This window comes from Miscanthus floridulus, chromosome 10 (assembly GCF_019320115.1).
Source record: "Miscanthus floridulus cultivar M001 chromosome 10, ASM1932011v1, whole genome shotgun sequence".
Classification (NCBI taxonomy): Eukaryota; Viridiplantae; Streptophyta; class Magnoliopsida; order Poales; family Poaceae; genus Miscanthus; species Miscanthus floridulus.
The window spans coordinates 5,388,763-5,410,019 of record NC_089589.1 but is presented as its reverse complement, the minus strand read 5'-3'; the positions used below and the strand labels follow the sequence as shown (position 1 = coordinate 5,410,019).

The 21,257-nt window shown below is 41.5% G+C and overlaps 1 protein-coding gene and 1 non-coding gene across 2 annotated transcripts; one reads left to right on the top strand and one right to left on the bottom strand.

Annotated features, from left to right (window-relative positions):
• Positions 1-5,006: 5,006 nt before the first annotated feature.
• Positions 5,007-11,021, bottom strand: LOC136487900 (uncharacterized). The gene is made up of 13 exons (XM_066484993.1): positions 11,007-11,021; positions 10,634-10,706; positions 10,430-10,491; positions 10,243-10,348; positions 9,781-9,864; positions 9,407-9,683; positions 8,781-9,205; positions 8,640-8,693; positions 8,328-8,533; positions 7,743-8,256; positions 7,281-7,424; positions 6,633-6,869; positions 5,007-6,529 (listed from the first exon to the last, which is right to left on the bottom strand). The coding sequence occupies exons 1-13, from the start codon at positions 11,019-11,021 to the stop codon at positions 5,007-5,009; spliced, it is 3,720 nt and encodes a 1,239-aa protein (XP_066341090.1).
• A 9,507-nt stretch (positions 11,022-20,528) lies between these two features.
• On the top strand, positions 20,529-20,667 carry LOC136490467 (small nucleolar RNA Z247). Its single transcript, XR_010767746.1, has one exon. It is a non-coding gene; the product is annotated as a small nucleolar RNA Z247 (small nucleolar RNA).
• Positions 20,668-21,257: the final 590 nt, after the last annotated feature.

The window sequence follows — 21,257 nt, the reverse complement described above, 5'->3', positions numbered from 1 at the left end:
CTGGTAACAATAACAATAGATTTCAATTTCTTCTCTCCTTTATAGATACTAGTAAAAGTGCACGTGCGGCACGCACATGTTTTTAGATATGAATTATTTCTTAATATTGGTTCAATTTAAAAAATTATAAAAAGAGAATTCAAGATTGAGTAATATAAAGCTCGTATGGTACACAAATACGAACCGGTTTAAACTTTAAAAAAACCACAAAATAACTCTTTCAATTTCCTATATACTTACATTCTTTGTCATAGGTACTAAATAACTTTATTAATACCATGTTTATATAGCTTATTACGTACTCTATTGCAATGTTATCGATAGCTTCTTAAGTCCTTCTCTTACATATAGTGGAATGTTTTCAGCGCATTCATTCCTTTCGTATTTAAGGATATCGACGAGAAACCACATCCTTAGTAGGTTTGGATCCTGCAGGTAATTTGAAGAAAATAATTAGTTTATTGTATGAAGACCAATATATTAATGATAATATAACACTAATATGCAATACGATAAAGTTATTAATAGAACTATTAATTTATTTATTTTTGTACCATGCATATTTTCGAAATAAATCCTTGACCATTCCACGTGTTCATGAAATATAGGACCAAATATCCAGTTGATTTGCTGCACACAATTAAAAAAATCAGAATTATTTAAGCAGACGAGACTTATATTTTGTATGATGAAATTAGGCTTACACGTCTATTGTCTTTGGAACACATTTTGGAAACAGTCTTCGCCAATCATATACATCGTCGTTCCATTTGGGATTTGATATTTGCATGGCTGTATCAAAAATTCTTCCAATTTTTTGTATTCTATCAGAGTAGAATTTGTATATAGCATTTCTCTCAATTAATTCTTCCCTCGGTGTTGGATCTATAATTGAAATTGATCTGTTCCTCATATCAAATGAATATAGACTGTACTCTCCACTATAATAAAAAGGCACCAGTATCTGCAACCAAATTATGTTTTGTTATATAATAATATATAATGATATATTGAATGTATAATTTTTTTAATGAAAACTTACCAATTGGCATGAAGATGGATCAATTCCGTTTGCTGGCCAAGGCTGAAATATACTTTTTAGATCTTCAGGTTCAGACTTGACCCGAAATGAATAGTATTTGCGGTAGTTACAAATTTTCTGTATCAAATAAAATTATGTTAATTCTTTTGAAATTAGATATTCAAATAATTACTTGCATTTAGTTATAGATAAATACATACACTGAGCTTCAAGTCTAGCATATGGCAAGATGGTTCCCACATATACATCATTTCGTTGTTCGCGACCATACGCACCCCTAGGTTGAAACATTCAACATCCATAGAGCTATTTAGTTGTAAAATATCTTTTATTTTCTCCAATGTTAAGCTTATAATGTATGGATTAGAGCTTCGCACCCATTCTTTCCTGTAATTAGAGTATTGTATATGCATTAAAATGTTAGTAGTTAACACAATAATAAATATATTGATATATTTAAACGTTTACGATGGACAGTAGAATTTGTCACGTACCTCAAATTTTCTTCATCATTCGTCGATAAGATATATTCACATATCGAATAGTATATGTCCTCAGACGACATTGTATTTAACTGTTTGTTTGGTTCTAGTAATATTGACTCATGCAAAGCTTGCTCAGGTTTTTCTATCATGACACAGTCATTAGGATCTACTTCTTCTTCTTCCGAACTGCTTTTCTCGTATTCACATATTGCAGCGGTGTTTAGTGGTGAATCCAATAGTATCGCAGCTAATTTTAATCTAAATTTTGTCATGTGTTCCTGCAAAGAAGTATATTTTTCATTCAATTATTTTGCTATATTTGTAACTTGTAAGCAATGTACAATATATTTGTTTAATGATATTTACCTGAGTAATCTCATCAGTTAGTTGGTCTCCTGTCCAATATTCCATGTAATTTAGTACAAACAGACCACATGATGAGCTGCAGATACATAATTAATATATAAATTTATTTTCATAATTATTATTTAAAAATGCAAGTGAGAAGGTTATATTTGTACTGTATTAATTAAACATAGGAGTTTACCTGTCTTTTTGTTGAATTTCCCCCTTAAATACCTCGTCAAAAGGCCATGATGTTACCTTTAGGTCTGGCCAATTATAATCTTTTAGCTCCATATGCCTCGATGCTATTTCGATTTGACGCTCCACTCCTTTTAACTATTATTTGAATTACAAAATTTAACATTTTTTATATTGAGTTGAATTACAAAAGAATATAATATATAAGTACTTACAATTGTGATGAATTACAAAAGAATAGAGTAAACAAGTACTTACAACATATTTTAGGTCGCTCCTTCTCATGTATCCATACGAGTCTAGAATTTGAATCTGATGTTTTTTGCTATTTATCACACCAAGGTACCAATGACATTTGGTAATGTTAATAGGGATAAATACCTGTTGAAATATTAAATAGGGTTAAAATTCAAGCACATACGAAATTTGGTTATATGATATAAGTTTCGTAATTACCAAATCATGATTTATATATTGGGTCACCCGGTCCACGATCTCATCATCTCTACGACTTGATATATCTTTTTGGCAATTCTGACCATCACGATGGAGGATTCCTGTTCCTAATGTAGTCTCTAGGTAAATTGTTGACCCTTCATCCCTACACAATAGATGCTTTTCGGCTTTAAGGAGGTTGATGTATGCATCCATGACCTGCATTTAGAATGTTAATACTTTAATTGTTTTACAAGATCCTTACTTTAGTAATATAGGTAAGGATAATTGAACTCACGTCGTCGTATATTTGGTCTGTAGAGCTCAATAAACATTTAAAGTGGAAGAAAGAAACAAATGAATCCCCCACTCTTACAACTATTCTTTTGTCATCCGAATTTGTAATTGATTCTATAATAGCAGTGTCTTCTTCATCACAAAGATAGTCTGTAAGTTTAAGCAAAAGTTATTTTTAATCTTAGATGATATTTAAAAAATATAAAAATATATGATGCTATTACCTTGCGAAACAATTGAATCAAATATGCATTTTTTTGGCTTGTTGTGTCGAGAAGGTATATCCTCACTTGTTGCATTAGCTTGAACCTCTTCCATGATCTCTGAATCCTTTTTGATTTGTGAATCAGAACTTTGATCATCTTCACAAACATAGTATGGAAGTTTAACCAATTTTTAAACATTTATGTGTATTCAAAGATATCAAACACAACATTATGATGTTTTATATACCTTGGGAAACGGTTGATTCAAATTTGCATTGAGAATGTATCTCCTCACTTGTTGCATTGTCTCGAACCTCTCCCATCATCTTTGAATCTTTTTTTATTTGTGATTGTGAATCAGAAATTTGATCACCTTCACAAACATAGCCTGTAATTTTAACCAAAAGATTTTTTAATATTTATAGATATTAAAAAATATAAAACACGATATTATGATGGAATATTACCTTGGGAAACAATTGAATCGGATATGTATCCAGAAGGATTGTCCTCACTTGATGCATTGTGTTGAACCTCTTTCATCAACTCTAAATCTTTGTTAATGTTCGAGCCAAAGCTTTGATCATATTTCCTCTTTTTTTATCCCTTGTTGAAGATTCGATGTCCACATCTGGTGTTGTGCAGTTACCGTCACCTTGATTTTCCATGCTGTGAGCTAGACTTGGTTTAGACGCTGGAATCAATTTAGATCAGGCCTCAGGCAGATTTGGTGATTTTATATACGCTTGGGCGCACGTCTGTGTTCATTTCGGCATACACGAGTCCGGTTGGTGTACGGTGCGTCTAGAAGGAAATACAAATAGAGTGTAAACCTTGTACGTTTTTTTAGCAGAGTCTAAACCTGTTACGTGTCTTTCTAAAGCAAAGGCCCATGACACAAGGCCCAAAACAGCAAGCCAGCTTGTGAATCGTAACTCTTTCTCTCTTCTCTCGTATGTCGTATCCTCTTGTCCACAGCTGAAATGGCCGCATCCGAGATTAAAAAAAAGAAGAAATGGCCGCATCATATCCCCTCAGTGGACCTTGGTGCTTGGGTTGCTGCCTGCGCGCGCCCGCCGTCGGCCACCGCCGCCCGCCGCGCGCCCGCGGTCGACCACCGCCTGCTTCTGTATCGCCGCCTCCTCGCGACGCCGGCTACTGCTTCTGCACCATCGCCTCCTCGCCTCGTGGCCCTCCGCCTGGGACTGGACCTGGTTGAGCCGCCACTTCGACAAGGTCGAACATGCTGAGAGCTGTGCGTCCCTCCTCCAGGTAATTTGCCTGCCAATTCGTCATCTCATAACTTGCAATCGAGCCAATCTGATGATAGTCCCTTCTCCGATTGCATAGTTACAGCTGGAGGATGCACTTCTAAAATTTAGTGCTTATGATTTATACTCATATGCATCAGTTATTGTTTACAGTTCCGGGAAATCTTATAATCTAATTACAAAAATCCTGAAATTTTTTAAGGCATTAAGGGCATATATAAGCAAACATTGATTGTTTTGCTGTGTGTTAAAAAAATGTTAAAGATACTGGGCGACCCCAGAAACTGGCTGGACACTTGTTGCAACAATCTGATGGATTCTGTATTTGGAACATTCCTTTTCAAAAAGGCTGTACAGAACAGGGTCGAGCGGCGGGTGTCGGCAAGGCAGAGGCGTCTCAAGGAGAGCCGAGTGGAAGCGTGGTCGTGGCGTCCTCACGCCTGCGGATGCGCATGGCCCTGCACCGACGGCCATTTCTTGGCCTGCGATCCTGTAGGGCACGCGCCATCCCTATCCTGACAGGTGTGGGAAATTCCTTTTCTAAAATTTCCATCGTAATTATTGCACTCTAGAAATTTTTTATCGATATCTGTTTTAGGGATAACTTGTTAGCTAAACATATAGAGTATTCATGTCGTGCGATAGATTAAATACATTCACATCATGTACATCTTATAAATCATAGAGATGGATTTTATTGTTGTCATCGCTCGGGTATATATATCTGTCATAACTCCAGAATATCTCTATATACAATATTTTTTGTCCTCTTTCCTGTTGGATCAATAGCTTTGTTTGTTTTTGTCAACACCCATGTACTTTTTCGTGAAACACCCCTTGATAATGCTACATAGAGTTGGCCATGAGAGAATACTGGCTCAGGTAGGTAAATACCTACATTAGGTATGGTTTGACCTTGGGCTTTATTTATTGTCATCGCGAAACTCAATCTGATTGAAAATTGCTTCCTCTTAAATTTGAATGGCAATGAAAGGTCCTCAGAAGGTGACATAGGAATCCTTGGTATGAACACTCTAGTTCCTTCAAACTGCCCATTAACAATTTCAGCGTCGATTGAGTTGTTTTGAAATCCTCTGATTATCAGCCGTGTCCCATTGCAAAGCCCATTGTGAGGATCTAGGTTGCGCAGCAAGATAACAGGGCAATTCTTTTTAACCTTGAGCTCATGTGGAGGCAACCCATTTGGAGTAATGGTGTTAAGGAAATCAATAGGATAATTATTTCTTGAATCATCATCGACCGAGTCAAAACTGTAGTACACCTTTTCTTCTCCAGGAAATCTGTCAATCATTAATGCATTTACTGCATCGACGTACTCATTCCTCGTAGAAAGAATCGCACGCTCGCGCATATATTCTGTAGATTTGCAATTCGCTTGTAGATTTGGAAACACTCGATCGATAAGAATGTTAATGGAAGCATCTTCTGAACTTATCTTTTTATTTTTTACGGAATTCTCTGTGAAATCTTCATCGTTGCATCCAATCAGAATGTCATCAGGCAGCTGAACATATCCATCATCATATGTTTCTTCCGTGCCATTTCCAATTCTTAATAGGTATTCTGAGAACCATTTGTCATTTCGAGCTCGCATATTTTGAGTAAGCCGAATCCTTCGAACATTTTCCCATAAATATGATTTGAGCAAAGTAGCATCTGTGATTTGGGCTCGTGTACCTCGTGGCACAACAGGAAGAACCTGCCTAAAGTCACCTCCAAACAACATGACCTTACCCCCAAAAGGTTGATCGCAACCCATTATATCCTGAAATGTTCTATCAAGTGTTTCTATTGCTTGCCTCTTTGTCATAGCAATTTCATCCCATATTATCAAAGATGCCTCTCTAAGCAACATAGCAGTCCCACTTTGTTTTGTAAAGTTACACATGGAATTAGCATCTAGCTTGATAGGAACCTTGAATCGCGAGTGAGCAGTGCGGCCACCGGGCATAATAGACGCTGCTATACCAGACGTCGCAGTAGCAATGGCAATAAGATTCAATGATCGAACCTTAGCCAACAAAGCCTTATAAAGATATGTCTTTCCGGTGCCTCCAGGACCATCAACAAAGAATACACAGCTTCGTTTGTTGAGCACATGATCTAGTATCTCATCGAAAGCAGCCCGTTGCTGTACATTTAGTGTATCAATAAGTTTTAAATGATCTTTGTCAAAACCAACCTTCATCTCCTCAGTAAACTCTCTATAATAGTCTCTTGATAAATCATCTATCAAATTTAAAGAAAAAAAAGAGTAAGTAATATGAGCATGAAGGAGCCACAGAATAAAGTATATATAAATAATACCATTAATCAAAGTCAAATACTTCACCTAATTCCTCCAGTTCTGGAAGGCCATAGTTTCTAATATCTCTGCCCATTGAAGCAAGATGATTCGATATGTCTCTAAGAACCTTTTGCTCAACCAAGCTAGACTTCCCATGGGATCGACGGTAGTCCTCAGCCATTGATTCAAAATGCTTGTCCCAGAGACTACGAACATTGGCGCACTCACAAAAAACCATAATAGTTGCAAATAACCTCCTAAGAGCACAAGGCATTTGGAATACTGCAGATTCAGATAAGCATGCATCTAGTGTTTCATCGGTTTCCACAAAGCCCATGACCTCACAAGCCTGTCTAAACGTAGGATATGTAGCACCATGCCAAGTTCTAAGATCCTCAAATGAGGTTGCACCCCTCACATGGTTTAAGAGCACCCGTAGGTAGTATCTTTCACCTTCAGCAGGGTGCGCATACACAAGTCTGCCAATCTGTATGCGTTTTTTTCTAGGCTCCCAGCGTTTATGAGACTTGTTCCAAATGAAGTATTCTGGGAACTCCCTGTATAAATATTTTTGAGCTCTAGGATTGTCCATGTTTGTTACGAAATACTCTGTAAGCATTGACCTCTTTGACCTTTCTCTCTTGACAACATCATTTAGATCATCTCTAGATTTGAATGACACCATATGCATACCTGGTAGGTGCACTTGCATCTGTAGTACAGGTGGTGACATAGAATACAAAGGAAATCCATACAGCCTGTACATCGCCTCTATAGCAGTTATGCATCTTGCATTTCTGTATTGCTTAATCTCATCAATTTTTTGTGCATGAGTATCTGAAGGATCAACACTAACAGATACACAATCATGACCTTTATATATGTACTTATACAAGTACTTAATAGATTGAATACTGCAGCAAACTTCAACATTAATATGGCAGTTATACTTCATCAAGAGCATTGGGTTATATGGAACAACCCATCTGTTATCTAAAAAATTTTCACCCCTTACTTTTACACTTTGACCATTATCCCTTCTCCTATAAATCGGATATGAGTCTTTTCCTTGCTGGGTGGTATCACAAAACTGACGAGGATACCGAAAGCGACATTCTCCATCTACCATGCACGGACAGTTTCGGTTCAACGTACCACAAGGACCATGCATCATATGCTTGCAAACCAACTTATGTAACACTGGATATTTAACTGGGTCAGGTAGCTCCGCTGATATAAACTTATCATAGTCATCTGGACTCCTCAACTTAGTATTTGGTTCCATAATCAAAAGGAAGTGTTCATGTGGTAGGCCTCTCTTCTGAAACTCCGTCACATGAGCATATGCTGCAACCTTTCCAAGGACTCCCTTTTTAATCAAATCGTCATGCAAGTTTAGTAATCTGGCTCTGTAAACTCTTGTCACCACATCAGGACGATCTTGAGCGGTCTGTCCAGGCAATAACTCTTCCATTATTTCATTCCAATAAGGGTTGCATGTCATTGTTATAAAAAGATCAGGCTTTCCAAATCTGGTAACTAAAGTCATTGCATCCATAAATCTCGCATGAACATCTCTATCACTTCCATGGAAATCTTTGGATAAGACAATTCTTTTTCCTGCTTCTGAAGCACGGGCCTCTCCAGCAGCAAGTGTGCCGATTAGACCCTAGGGTTAAAGAAATGTCAATAGATCACAATTTGATAAGAATGTGAAATGTAACTTTTAATTGACCTCACCTGGTAAAGATCAGCACGGATTAGATCTTGATGCTCCGGTTTGGAGTACCAGTCTAAACGCATTGACTCAACTTTCACGTACATGTCCACGGCCCATTGTTGGAAAAGACGGCCACCCCAAAAGAAGATGTTAAATTCCCCTTCACGAATTTGTAGCCTAAAACATAAGTATTCTCTGGCGCTCACGTAACGTCGAGATTCTTTATCTGTTGATAGAAGCATGTTTACTTTTATTTAGTTTGGTAACCAGTGTTCCATTAAGGGACTTATTTGTTTATATAAAAAACTTTGTTTTTTAAAAAAAAGTCAAACCTCTAATTTCAATATCCTCATTGTTTCCATCATCAGCATCGTTATCATCGTCCACTAAAAAAATATTGTTGTATAAATAAAACATTTTGCATTTACATATAGAGGAATAAAAAAATATATATCACGCTATAAAAGACAAACCTTGTTTTTTACGTTTTGTATATTTTCTCCTCGGCTTTGAAACAGGCTGATCTTGGTACAGTATCATTTTATCCTCCCAACCAGTTTCACCGTTTGGATAAAATAAAGGATAGGCCAAAGGATCATAGCAGCCATGATAAGCCCTGATATAATGGGGATGGTTCTCGTGGCCATATATTATTATGCTCCTCTCAAATCTGTGTTGGGGATCATTTCCATCCATCCATATCGCAGCCACTTGTCCCATTGTAGGCGCATTGAATCTCCTTTGATCAACAGATATCTTCGTATTGAGAGCAATTGTGTAGGCTTGCAGGTTAGGCAGGGTGCCTAGACTCCTGAACGTTTGCACATAAGGATTGTTCTCTAGGATGTTCAGTATTTTTATGATCAACTGAGCATCAAGATGTGGAGACCTCTTAATCCTATGAGATATAGAATTGTCTGTGTCATAAAAATATAGCTGCATATGTCGTGGACCTTGACCACCAGGTATGAGTGGATCTAGCTTGTGATATATTTGACCATGAGCTTTGAATGTATATATACCAGTTCCTCTAGCAGTGGCCAGTCGGCGATCAACTGAGACACCAAAACTGGTGAATGAGAAGTGTGAATTGAAGTACCTTATGTGATTTCTAAAATACTTTGCATCAGCATCCGTTTGATTGGTGAACAATTGTTGAAGTTCATCAGGCACTTCTGGTATAAATATATTGACAAGTCCCTTTCTGCAATAGAATGCAGGACCTTCACCAGGGAACCTTTTAGCATGACAGAATGCACAATTGGGCACCTTTCTTAACACAAAATGATCTTTAGGAAGATTGTTATATACAAAGTCATAACGATCGGGTTTCTTTGCCACTGATTCAGATTCCATATAGCACTCATATTGAAAATCTGTGTACGATCATGAAGGATGTATTAAATTCCACTCTTGTTAGGACACTTACTATTGTTAGCACACTAATAAAATTAACTGAATGTAAGCACTCACCTTTGTCATTGAAAACCCTTGCCTCATCGTCCTCGTATATGTCATGATCACCTTCAGTTGGATCGAGACAATCTAAATGATTTTCTGCTCGAAAAAAATTAGAGATAAAATTAGTAAATTTAAAATATGTAATTTTTCCATTTATCAAATTTAATTTGATAAAATTTTAAACTTACCCTCTATCCCATGTATTGGATTCTCAGGTTCAAAAATACCCGAGTTATATGGCTCTTTATCAGTTTTCTTGAATGGAACACAAGTATTTACACAATGCTCCACCGGGATAGAGTTTTGGCAAGATTGTTCCACACCCAACCCTACCAAGGTACGCCTTCTGATCCGCGACACTTGATTGTCATGTTTTTTTCTCTTTGGTAACTGGATTGTTGCCAGGGGCAAGATTTTGATCACCAATACATACTTTGTTTTTTCTTCTTTCTCGATATTGTCACTGGTACTCACGATTTCTTGCGCGTAGTTCATCTTTCTTCTTGTCAATGGTCCCCAAAGTAGTAACGCTGTTCAATATCTGTCCGCACTCCTTTTGATTTGCATCTATGGACATGAGCTACATAATTAAGACAAATGTCAATTACAAAAGTGATTTTGTATTTAGTGATAGAAAGAGGGGTCAGGGGTCCTGACTAACCTTGTCATCTATGTTAAGGAAATTGTTCTCATCACGATTCATCTGGACGGAAGCTGCAGGTTCTGAAAAATTAGGAAATTTTTGCTCTCCAACTTGCATATCAAGTTTGCATTTTTTAGCCGGAATATTGCAATCTTGTTCTCTCGTATTTTCACTATATGCTTTGGCTCTTTTTCTCTCTCGATATTCGTCGCTGGTACTCACGATTCCGTGCACGTTGTTCCTCTTTCTTGTGATCAATGGTTCCTAGATTTACATCCATAGAAGCTGATTGTTTCTGCACCACCAAAAATACTTGTGAAATCAGACTTTACATGTTTTGACGAAATTTTTGCTCTCCAACTTGCATATCAAGTTTGCATTTTTTAGCCGGAATATTGCAATCTTGTTCTCTCGTATTTTCACTATATGCTTTGGCTCTTTTTCTCTCTCGATATCGTCGCTGGTACTCACGATTCCGTGCACGTTGTTCCTCTTTCTTGTGATCAATGGTTCCTAGATTTACATCCATAGAAGCTGATTGTTTCTGCACCACCAAAAATACTTGTGAAATCAGACTTTACATGTTTTGACTAACCTTTAACAAATCCATGGACCAGGTGGTGCTTTGCACAAATTTGGAGTGTGATTGCAAGAAGGGAAAGAGTTGATGCCTCTCATATGCGCAGCTGCTCCTCCAAATCTGCGATGCTCAGAGTTTGCGCCGCCCTTGGCCGTTCGACCACGGCAATGCCTCCAGGCAAGCATGGAATTGCCTTCAGGTGGTAGACAGGTTCGCGGCAATGCATCTAGGAAGTAAACGTGCACAAGATGTATTGTAAGAAGCCTAGCCAAATAGAAAAAATAGTGTAACAGGGTCGTATTAGTCAGGATCGTATTATGAAGGTGCACAAGATAGGAAAAGGAAAGAGAAAAAACATAAGACATGTTGGAGACTTGACCACGGACGATGTTTAGAAAATGGGTTACGAAGGTGCACAAGATAGGAAAAGGAAAGAGAAAAAAACATAAACGTAGACAGGTTGGAGTCTCAACCACGGAAGATGACTCGGACACAACGGCTAGGACACGGACGGATCGTATTATGAAGGTGCACAAGATAGGAAAAGGAACGTAGACAGGTTGGAGACTCAACCACGGAAGATGATTCGGACACGGACACAACGGCTAGGACACGGACGGATCGTATTATGAAGGTGCACAAGATAGGAAAAGGAACGTAGACAGGTTGGAGACTCAACCACGGAAGATGATTCGGACACTTACATCTTACATCTAAAATCTTACATCTTACCTGTTGGATGGAAGGCCCGGATGCGACGAAGGACGGATCCAACGGCTAATACTGAGAGATAACGAAAGATTCGCTCTTTTATAGTGTGAATAGATTTATATATAGAATAGATAGATTTAAATAGTAGGCTATAGCTTCGTTTTGGAGCGTAATAAAGCTATGCTAACTGTATGTACTAGAAATAGCAATCTATAGTGACGTTTTTAATGGTTTATTTAGATTAGAAGGGGCTGTCACTGAATATCCGTTATTTAAAATATTGGTCAATAGGTAGGTAATTCGTGGCATACAATGATTCTCTATTCACATTATTCTTGCGCTAGCTATTCGTCCCCATAAATGGATGGTCAAGGGATACGTTTCCATCCCGTCCCCGTGCCTCAACAAGCAAGTGACTCCCGATGTTTTTTTTGGTCGTATGTCGCTGCGTAAAGTGCCATATTATTTACAGAATTGTATGTATGTTACTCTCTTCATCTCATAATAAGTGCAATTCTAGATACGAATCTGGACAAGGGACAGAGGGAGTATATACCACGGTATATGCATAATATTATTACATATTCACATATACACATTTCACCATGAAAAAAATATCCATGTATTCTAATTTTCAGGCACGTGGAAAACGGAGAAGAGAATGCTTTGTAATGCCCGGCCGTGCTCCACTTGATGGGGAAATGAATATTCCCATTTACATCCTCCTAGGAAGAAAGAATCCCTTATGGTAAACAGGGGTAGGTAGGAGGACAATACCATTGGTAACCATGTAGGAGTAAGTTACAGCATCTTCAAGAGTTGGACCTCTTATATCCTCATCGGACCTCTTATATCCTCATCATGTAGAGAGCTATCCTAATACATCTATCTTCTAAACCTTTATCTTCTACAACAGTCTCTCTATATCTACGCTCCTAAACATGAAACTTCAGCACAACGGACATACAACCGCCATCATTTCCTCGTGTCATCGGAAAAAAGTCGTCAGCCCTCCTTCCTAGATCTGAAACTGTGGAGAGGTTATTTAGGATGCAACTAAGATTAAGAGGTCATTTAGGCTGCAACATATGCAGCAATCTTTAACTACCAAGTTGGGGCCTTTCCTATTAAATATCTGGAGGTACCTGTCAGTCCAAGCAGACTTCATGTGTCTGATTGGACACCCTTGATCGATAAGAGTACTAGGAGATTAGATATCTGGAAAGGGGGAACAATGTCCATTGCCGGGAGATCGACTCTTATAAAATCTAGTCTAAACAATGCCCCTATCTACCAGATGTCTATTCATCTGCTTCCTAAGACAATTGTGAATAAGCTGGACAAAATAAGAAGAATTTTTTTCTGGCAAGGGGGTGGAACTAAGAGGAAATGTCACCTGGTAAGATGGCCTAAAATCTGTAAAAGTAAAAAGAAGGGTGGACTTGGAATTAAAGATGTTAGGAAAATGGATATTAGCTTAATATGTAAATGGTGGTGGAACGAATCTGGCCTATGGCAAGAGATTGTGAAACACAAGTATTGTCGGTGTTTCGAAGCGTGACCGACTAGTAAATTTCGAATTACGCGTTAAGGCTTGGATGGTGTGCTCAAAGGACACGAGAATGAAAATTGCTTGTAGGGATATCATGAAGGTTCCCAAGAAAGCTGAAGGTACACTTGGCTTATATTTGCATGACTTCATTTTTGAGAGAGAGCTTCCTGAGGAAGAACCAGTGAGAACTCTGTCCAGTGGTATCAAGGTGGGGGAACCTCCACAGAAGAAGTACAAATCTGATGAGCCTCCAAATCAATCCCAATCTACTGGTGAAGCCAGTAACTCAGCTACAAAAGTTAACACCATTTCCTCCAATCAAGTGACTGGGCACCAGAGACCATCACAGTCTGCTCTGTCTGCTCCCCCTAAGATGAGTATGGAAAAAGTTCCTGCATGTGCCAGAAATGGGCCTCCAAGGAGCCTACCGTTAAGGCCCATGAAGCAAGTGGTAGTTAGAGAAGTAGCCCTAAAATGGCCCTATGGGTCTCTCTTGTGTGGGAATATTCAAGGAATATGCATTAACTGTCATGAGGGCAAATTTGTAATGTGTAATCTCTGAGTACAATGCCCTATAAAAGGGGAAACAGGGACCTGAGTAAAGGAGGTTGGTGAATACATACATTTATGAAACCCTAACCGCATTTGGGCCCATTTACGTTGTCACCTTCGCTTGAAGCCTCCGCCCAGGCAAAGACCCTTACCCAACTACCCTGTTGGGAGTCGTTTTCCCAACATTGGCGCCCATTGTGGGGCTCGAACCCATGACAACCAACCTTGGGCATACCATACGCCGCACCATCGATCCACAGAACCATAGACTCAAAATCCCCACTATCCGAAGGAATCCAAACCTCACCCTGGCCTTCCTCCTACATACCCATCACCTTACCCAAATACAACGGGAGGACTGACCCTCGGTAGTTCATCATGAATTTCGAGGCAGCTGTAGCCTCTGCCAGGGGAACGATACTGTATTGGCCAAGTCTTTTGTCATCGCAGCCAAGGGCGATGCGCTAGCGTGGTATTCTATGCTAAGGCCCAGTTCAGTATATTCATGGGAAGACCTCCGCGACAAAATCATAGCTAACTTCAAGGGGTTCACTAGTGAATCCTTTACCTCAGTGGACCTCTTTCAGTGTAGGCAAAATCAAGGGGAAGCTCTAAAGGACTATTTTTAGAAGTTTGTGCAGCTAAAGGCGAAGGCACCAAATGTCCCAGAAGACATGGCCATAGAAGCAGCAATCAAAGGTCTCCGGATCGAAGCTTTTGCAGCTCACCTGGCCAGGGAAAAACCAAGAACCATAGAGGAGTTATACAATGAGTTTGAAAAATATTGCAGATCTGATAATGACCTCCTCAGAAGGGTAGAAGAACAAAATCAGAGCAAGCAGTTCCAAGTTTGGTAGCTCCGGGTCAGTGCCGACTCTATTCTAAGTTGGCAAGGTGAGCTCCTGATCTACTTTTGTACACCTGTGGCAGAACCGCCCGAAATAACACGCTTTCGGAGGCACTCGTCTTTCACTAGACACTAAGCACATCGAAAGGGAGCTACATCAGACAGTTTCGTCGAGCACACCCCAAGGGAGAACTCGAAGCAATCCACGTTTTACATCCAGAATCCAATAATGAGTACGAGCTTACAATACTTAGTCCATTCATACAACCAGAGTTCTTGAAAATTATTTATTACAATATAAAAGTTCAGAGTGCAATAATTAAATAGCGGAATAAAAATAAACATCTAGCGGAAAACGATACAAGGATCCATCTGTGTCCATCAGAAGAATCCTCCACACAAGAGCTACTCCTCAAGCTGCACCTGCAACAGGGGTAAAATAAACCCTGGGTACACAATGTACTCACAAGACTTGCCCGACTAGTGAGAATAGTTTTCCGACTCTAAGGAGTATGATAGGCAATATGGGTTTGCTGTTTTCTTTTTGTTTGTGGAAAGCATTACTAATAGTTCATCCTTATAGTCAAGTTTTATTAGCAGTCATGATTACTTCATTAGCTAATCATTCTATGTAAGCACTTGTTCTACTTTTAGGAAAGGGTTGAGCAATCAGAACCATTTCACCATCTTTCATCTTCCAGTTCTTACTACGGTGCTAGACCATAGCCAAGTCGTACTATCTCACAGAAATGATAATTTTTGAACCAATGTATCCCAGTTGGGTACCTCAAAATGCACAACCCGTTTGTACCCTAGGTACAAATAAGACCAACCCATTCCACTCCTGTCATGGGGTCCAGGTCTCCGTCCAAACTTGGACTCCAAGCCCCCACACTTGAGACCTGGTCTCAGTATGGTGCTTAGACATCCACCTTTCCCTGTCTCCAATCAGTCGGTATGGAAAGAGCCGGAACCCACGACAAGAGTGTAACAAGCCTTCCTGCTCCCATAAGCAAGTATGTGCTTAGGATAATAAGTCTGGGACCTGACTACCATCCACAGTAATGGATGGTCCTTAATCGACATGGACAGGGAAAACAGTGTAACCAAGCTAAGCCATGTTGGCCGTGTGACACAACCTATTACACCCACCAATACACATACCATATCCCTGCCCTGTCTCTATTTTTCCTTTCAACATTTTATCATGAGAGTAAATATAATAATCACTTATTGTGAGTAACGGTAGGTTACTCACACTACCGAAAACCTAAGCATAGCATCTACCCGCACCAACACTAGTAAGACTCATAGGACAGATATATCTATGCATGTAGTTTTCATAAAATTCTTGTAACGTAAATGCACATCACACATATATATATATATATATATATATATATATATATATATATATATATATATATATATATATATATATATTCAGTGATTATAAAAAATAAGGGCTTATGCACCGGGGCTTGCCTTGGGCAGGAGCGGTGTCAGCAGAGTCAGTCAGTGGCGGCTTTGGGACCTCCTCCTACATGAGAATCTCCTCCTCATACTCCTCGACGATCTCCTCAAACTCGTGATTGCCGGTGGTCACGATCTCCGCCAACTCGTTCTCTACATGCATGCGATGATGATACAACACTTAGCATTTATGCAACAACAACTGTTAGACTAAGAATACACATACTAAGATAGCTCTAATGACTAAGGTACTATGCTAACTAGAATTTTTACCAAGCAAAGTGTTGGGTTCAACTAACAAACACCTAACTTTACAAATAAAGGATATATCTTTATTTCTACTAATGATTTAATGTATATTGAAACAAAAAGCATTTAACCACCCTAATATTTAGACTATTCTAAAGCTACAAATATTACAGTGAGCACATAATAATACAATGAAGCTACCATAAAAATTTCAGGACCAAAGCTATCACCAATTTACTACAAAAATTCCTACAATATTTAACCTAATAATATTGAGCACTCTCAAATAATTTAATAGCTCCTGGTATCAATATGTATATATATGAACTAAATACACTAACAGATAGAGCACGATTTTATGAACCTAACAAAATTTGTTTCACAATTTTTGGACACCTACATGATTTTATATTAATTACCAAAGATCAGCTCAGAAATTAAATTAGAAAACTATTTCTAATTTCTTATGAAAAAGAAAAACGAATTCTCCCGCGCGGCCCACGTGGAGACGGCCCACGCTGGGAAAGCCCGCGCGTGTTGGCGATTTAGCAAAATAGACCTCGAACTTCTTCCGAATTACAACTAAGTGCTAACACTATTTCCCCTCTCTCAAACCTTCTCACTTAACCCCCTAGATTTCCTAGAATTCCCCCGCGCACACCTCCGACGACCTAGCGCACGGCGGTGCAGCGGCCGATGACACAGCGCGGCTGCGCCGGCCACCAGGGACCTGCGACAGACCACCTAACGAGCCGGTCACCATATCGGACCCGAGCAGCTACGCTAAGCGGCGGTGCGGAGTGACACGACTAGCTGAGAAGGCTGTAGCGGCACGCGGCCATCCGCGATGGCGGCGCCACTGTTCCGGTGAGCTGGGATAGGTACAGGCCTAATTGGTTAGCGCGTGAGCATCAGGAGGCTACCATGGACCATGCCGAGGTGACAGTTGGGGCGGAGGATGACGGAGGAAGGCTGGCCACATGTGTCCGAGCCGTGCGGCGACGCACCGCGGCGGCATGGTCGTGTCAGCAATGACGGAGAGGCGGTAGTGGTTCCGCTGACCTACGCAAGGTGGAGAGGAAGGCAAGGCTAAGCTAGTGGTGTAAGTGAATTGGCTCAGGAGGGACGGTAGGAGGGCTGCCCACATCCACGGCTGGACGCGGCCTTATCGGCACGGCGGCGGAAAAACTCCAAAATTGGAGCTTGGCAGTGCCTTCTTTATGGCTGGGTGGGGTCGGGCAGCGAGAGCACCTGATGGTGAAGACGTGGGTGCACTGAATTGAATGGAGGTGATCACTCGATGGCCAATTGATGGCGAGGCTTGAATGCGGCAGTAGAGAGAGATGGTGGGGTACAGCCGGTGGCTCGGCGTGTGCACGCCTTGGCTGGATGTGGTCAGCACGACCGTGGAGACCCATGTCCAGGCGCTAGAAGACAGACGCGCGCGTTAACGACCGGCGTGGCCCGCGCGCCGCAGTGCCATCAATGACAAGGCGACAGCGAGCCCGGCCACATGCGCGCGGCAGAGGTGGCATCACACTAGGTCGACAGCGATGTAGAGATGCAGAGGGTGGCACGGACATAACGGCGAGGCGACGGCACCAACAGCGGCTGCGTCGCGGCGCGGGGCGGGTCGGCAGTGCGACAGCGCGGCGGGGCCGGTGGTAGTACCGCCTGGCTACGCAAGTAGCAGCAGTGGTTCCGCGCGCCAGGAGCCAGCGGCGGCCAGGCCAGAGCAGCCGTGGCCGGCCACATGCAGCAACGCGTGTGCGCGCGGGACAGCCAGCCTGGTGACGTCGAACGCCCAAGCGTGGTGACCGCGCCCACGCGGCCAACCAACCCGAGACCGTGTCGTGCATGAATTTTAAAGGGCCTATAAAAACTAAACGGTTGTTTCTGGACCTTAACTATCTTCACCATGCTCAAGATGGCATACGAGGCTACCAAACCGAGCTATCGAATGACACCTTTTCTTAATCTGATTTCACAAAATAAATTGCCAAACATGGCATTATCTAGTTGTCTATACACTTAAAAATCTTCTAAGCCTATGAGCTGAATTTGATTCCAAGTTGCATTTCTAGGCTATTAGAAATGTTGGCTAGCAATCTTATTTTTTCTACAGCAAGTATTTCATTGCCATCTATAAAGTTCATATTTTAAACTTTATTTAAGCGCTACACATATGCTCTATATCATTTTTGCTCAATAAAAATTAGTTTTAAACCATACTTGATATATATGAGCTATTGAAACAACTTTCATTTAACATTTTTATTAGTCATTTTAGGTTACAAGAAATTAATATACACACTTTATCACATGCACTAACACATAAACATGATGCTCATGACATATTTTAGTAAATGATTTAGGGTGTAACACCGAGGGTGTTACACTCCCTTTCTACATCTCATGTCCCCTTTAAGTGTATCACTACTAAAATTAATCTCACTACTCTACTTCTACTTCTTGTGCTGCTGTGATTTGTGATACTTCTCTAAAATGGTGTGAGAAACGGTGCTAGGAATTTGTGACGTGTGTTTGCGCGGTGCACAGGAGGTGTTCTTTGCTGATGTGTGCTTAAAGGAAATCAAGCAGTGTGGGGGATTCACCTTTGTTTCAGAGACGCGTTCGATCGATGCCGCGAGCACACGAACATGGTTGTGGCGTGCTTGTGCAACACCATGTGTTGCGCCTGTTTATCCCACCGGCTTCTCCTCTGCTGGCCTGTCCTTCCCTCCAGCTCCTCTACTTCTTAGCTAAACGATTTGGTGGTTTCATGTATTTGGAATTTTTATTAGTCATTATAGTTACGCGGGTGGTTCTTCATTCTTGGCTTCCTTCAGGCTCCTCTCTTTATGTGTTCCACTCCTATTCCTCTCTCCTGGTGGTCGCTGCTGATTGGCTTCCCTCCTGTCCTGGCTCTACTGTGGATGCATTGACCGAAAGCAGTCAGCCTGTTCAGCTTGGGGTGAAACGATCATAAATTTACATCCGGAACAGTATTTTTCTCTCACACAAATCAGTCAGCAGTACTTCTTCACGAACCAGCAATGAACCAGTCCAGCCAAATAAACAGGCCGAGTAACAGGCATGGAGACTTTTGTTGGTGCCCATGCCGGCTTGCAAGATTATGGCTGGCCGGTTCCTTGTGGCCCTTTTTGTGGCAACGAGTTTAAGTGTGGCGATTGTGAGAGGCTTTGTGCCGAATGAATTTCTTATATGATGGATGGTAATTAGCTGGATGATGAAACCCAAAAGTTAGAGGTGCTGATTGGCTCTAGCCGGTCTTGGTATCCAGGTGAGCTATGTGAAGTGATATATTGAGTCTAACGGCAAAACAAAAGCTAAGTCATGCTTAGCTTTACCTGGTCGGCCATTGCCTTTCTTCCAATTGTTGAGACATGGCATGTATTCTGTTGTGTCTAGATACATTGTCTAGGTTCGTTGTATAGTTCCTAGAGTGTTGTACAAGAGAGTTTGTTAGATCTAGGAGGATCGCATGCATGTTGTAATCCATATCTTGTACACACCACCAGGGGGGCTTTTCCCGTGCTTATAAACACGCAACCGAGAGACCCAGGAAGGGTATCTCGTTCCACCCAATTTTACATGGTATCTAGAGCCTCTTTCCTTACGGAATTGATCCATGGCTCAATCTTCTTCCGCTGCGTCTGCGTCTCTCTCGCTAGGGTTTCTTCCCGTAACGGAGAAGCTCAACCACGGCAACTTCGCCATGTGGCGTGCCCAGGTCGAATCAGCCATCAAGGGCGCCCACCTTGGTCGCTTCATCAAGCCGTCATCGAAGCCACCGTCGGAGTTCCTCCTAACCGACGAGAAGGGGGACAAGGCGGCCAAGCCTGTGGATCCGCTACCGAATCCCGAGTGCGAGGAGTGGGTGGCAAAGGACCAGACGGTCCTTAGCTATCTGTTCGGCTCCCTCACCAAGGAGATCTTCGCTCAGGTCTCATCTGCTACGACTACGGCCGAGCTCTGGGCCGCCATTGAGGGCTTGTAAGCCTCTCAGTCCCGTGCACGTGTGATTAGCACGCGCATGGCCCTGGTGACAGCGTCCAAGGGGACGTCCTTGATCGCTGACTACTTCACCAAAATGAAGGGCCTCGCCGAGGAGATGGCATCGGCAGGCTAGAAGCTGGAAGATGAGGAGCTCGTGTCGTACATCTTCACTGGTCTCGACCTAGAGTACAACCCCATCATCTCTGCCGTCGCCACCAAGGTCAAACCCATTACTGTTGGTGAGCTTTACACTCAGCTGGTTAGTTTTGAACAGCGCATGGAGCTGCATGGCGGGGGATCTCATTCCTCAGCCAACATGGCGGCCAAAGGAGGCTGTGGAGGTGGCAACCACGGTGGTGGCCGTGACCACGGCGACGGCGGCTACGGCGGTTTTGGACGTGGCTGTAACACCCTGGTGTTACAATCCGTTTTAGCGCCGCGATTTATGCCTCAGTAAAACTTTCAAAACGAGTTTCTCGAAATTTTGATTTAAAATATACGGGAAACGGTAAGCGAAGCTTGTGTAAATTAGTAAACCGTGTAAAAGTTACGACGGATGAACGTGCTCCAAAGCCAAGTGCTGTTACGTCGATATATATATGAGTGCATGAGCCAGAAGCACGTGGTTCTGTTTCTGAGTCAACTCGTGTCAATTTCGCCGCGCTGTCCCTGCGTCGATGGAGTTGGCCGAACCCGCACTCGTCTCCTTGCCTGGCTCAGCTTGTCCCTGCCTCTGGGCTGAGCCGTGCACTGAGGTTTGCTCCGTGCTAGGAGAGTACTGGACGTTTGCTTCCTCGTTGACTCGTTCTCGTCCTCGCTGCTACGGTTTTGTTTGTTTTCGCTCTCACTGCTTGCCACGTCT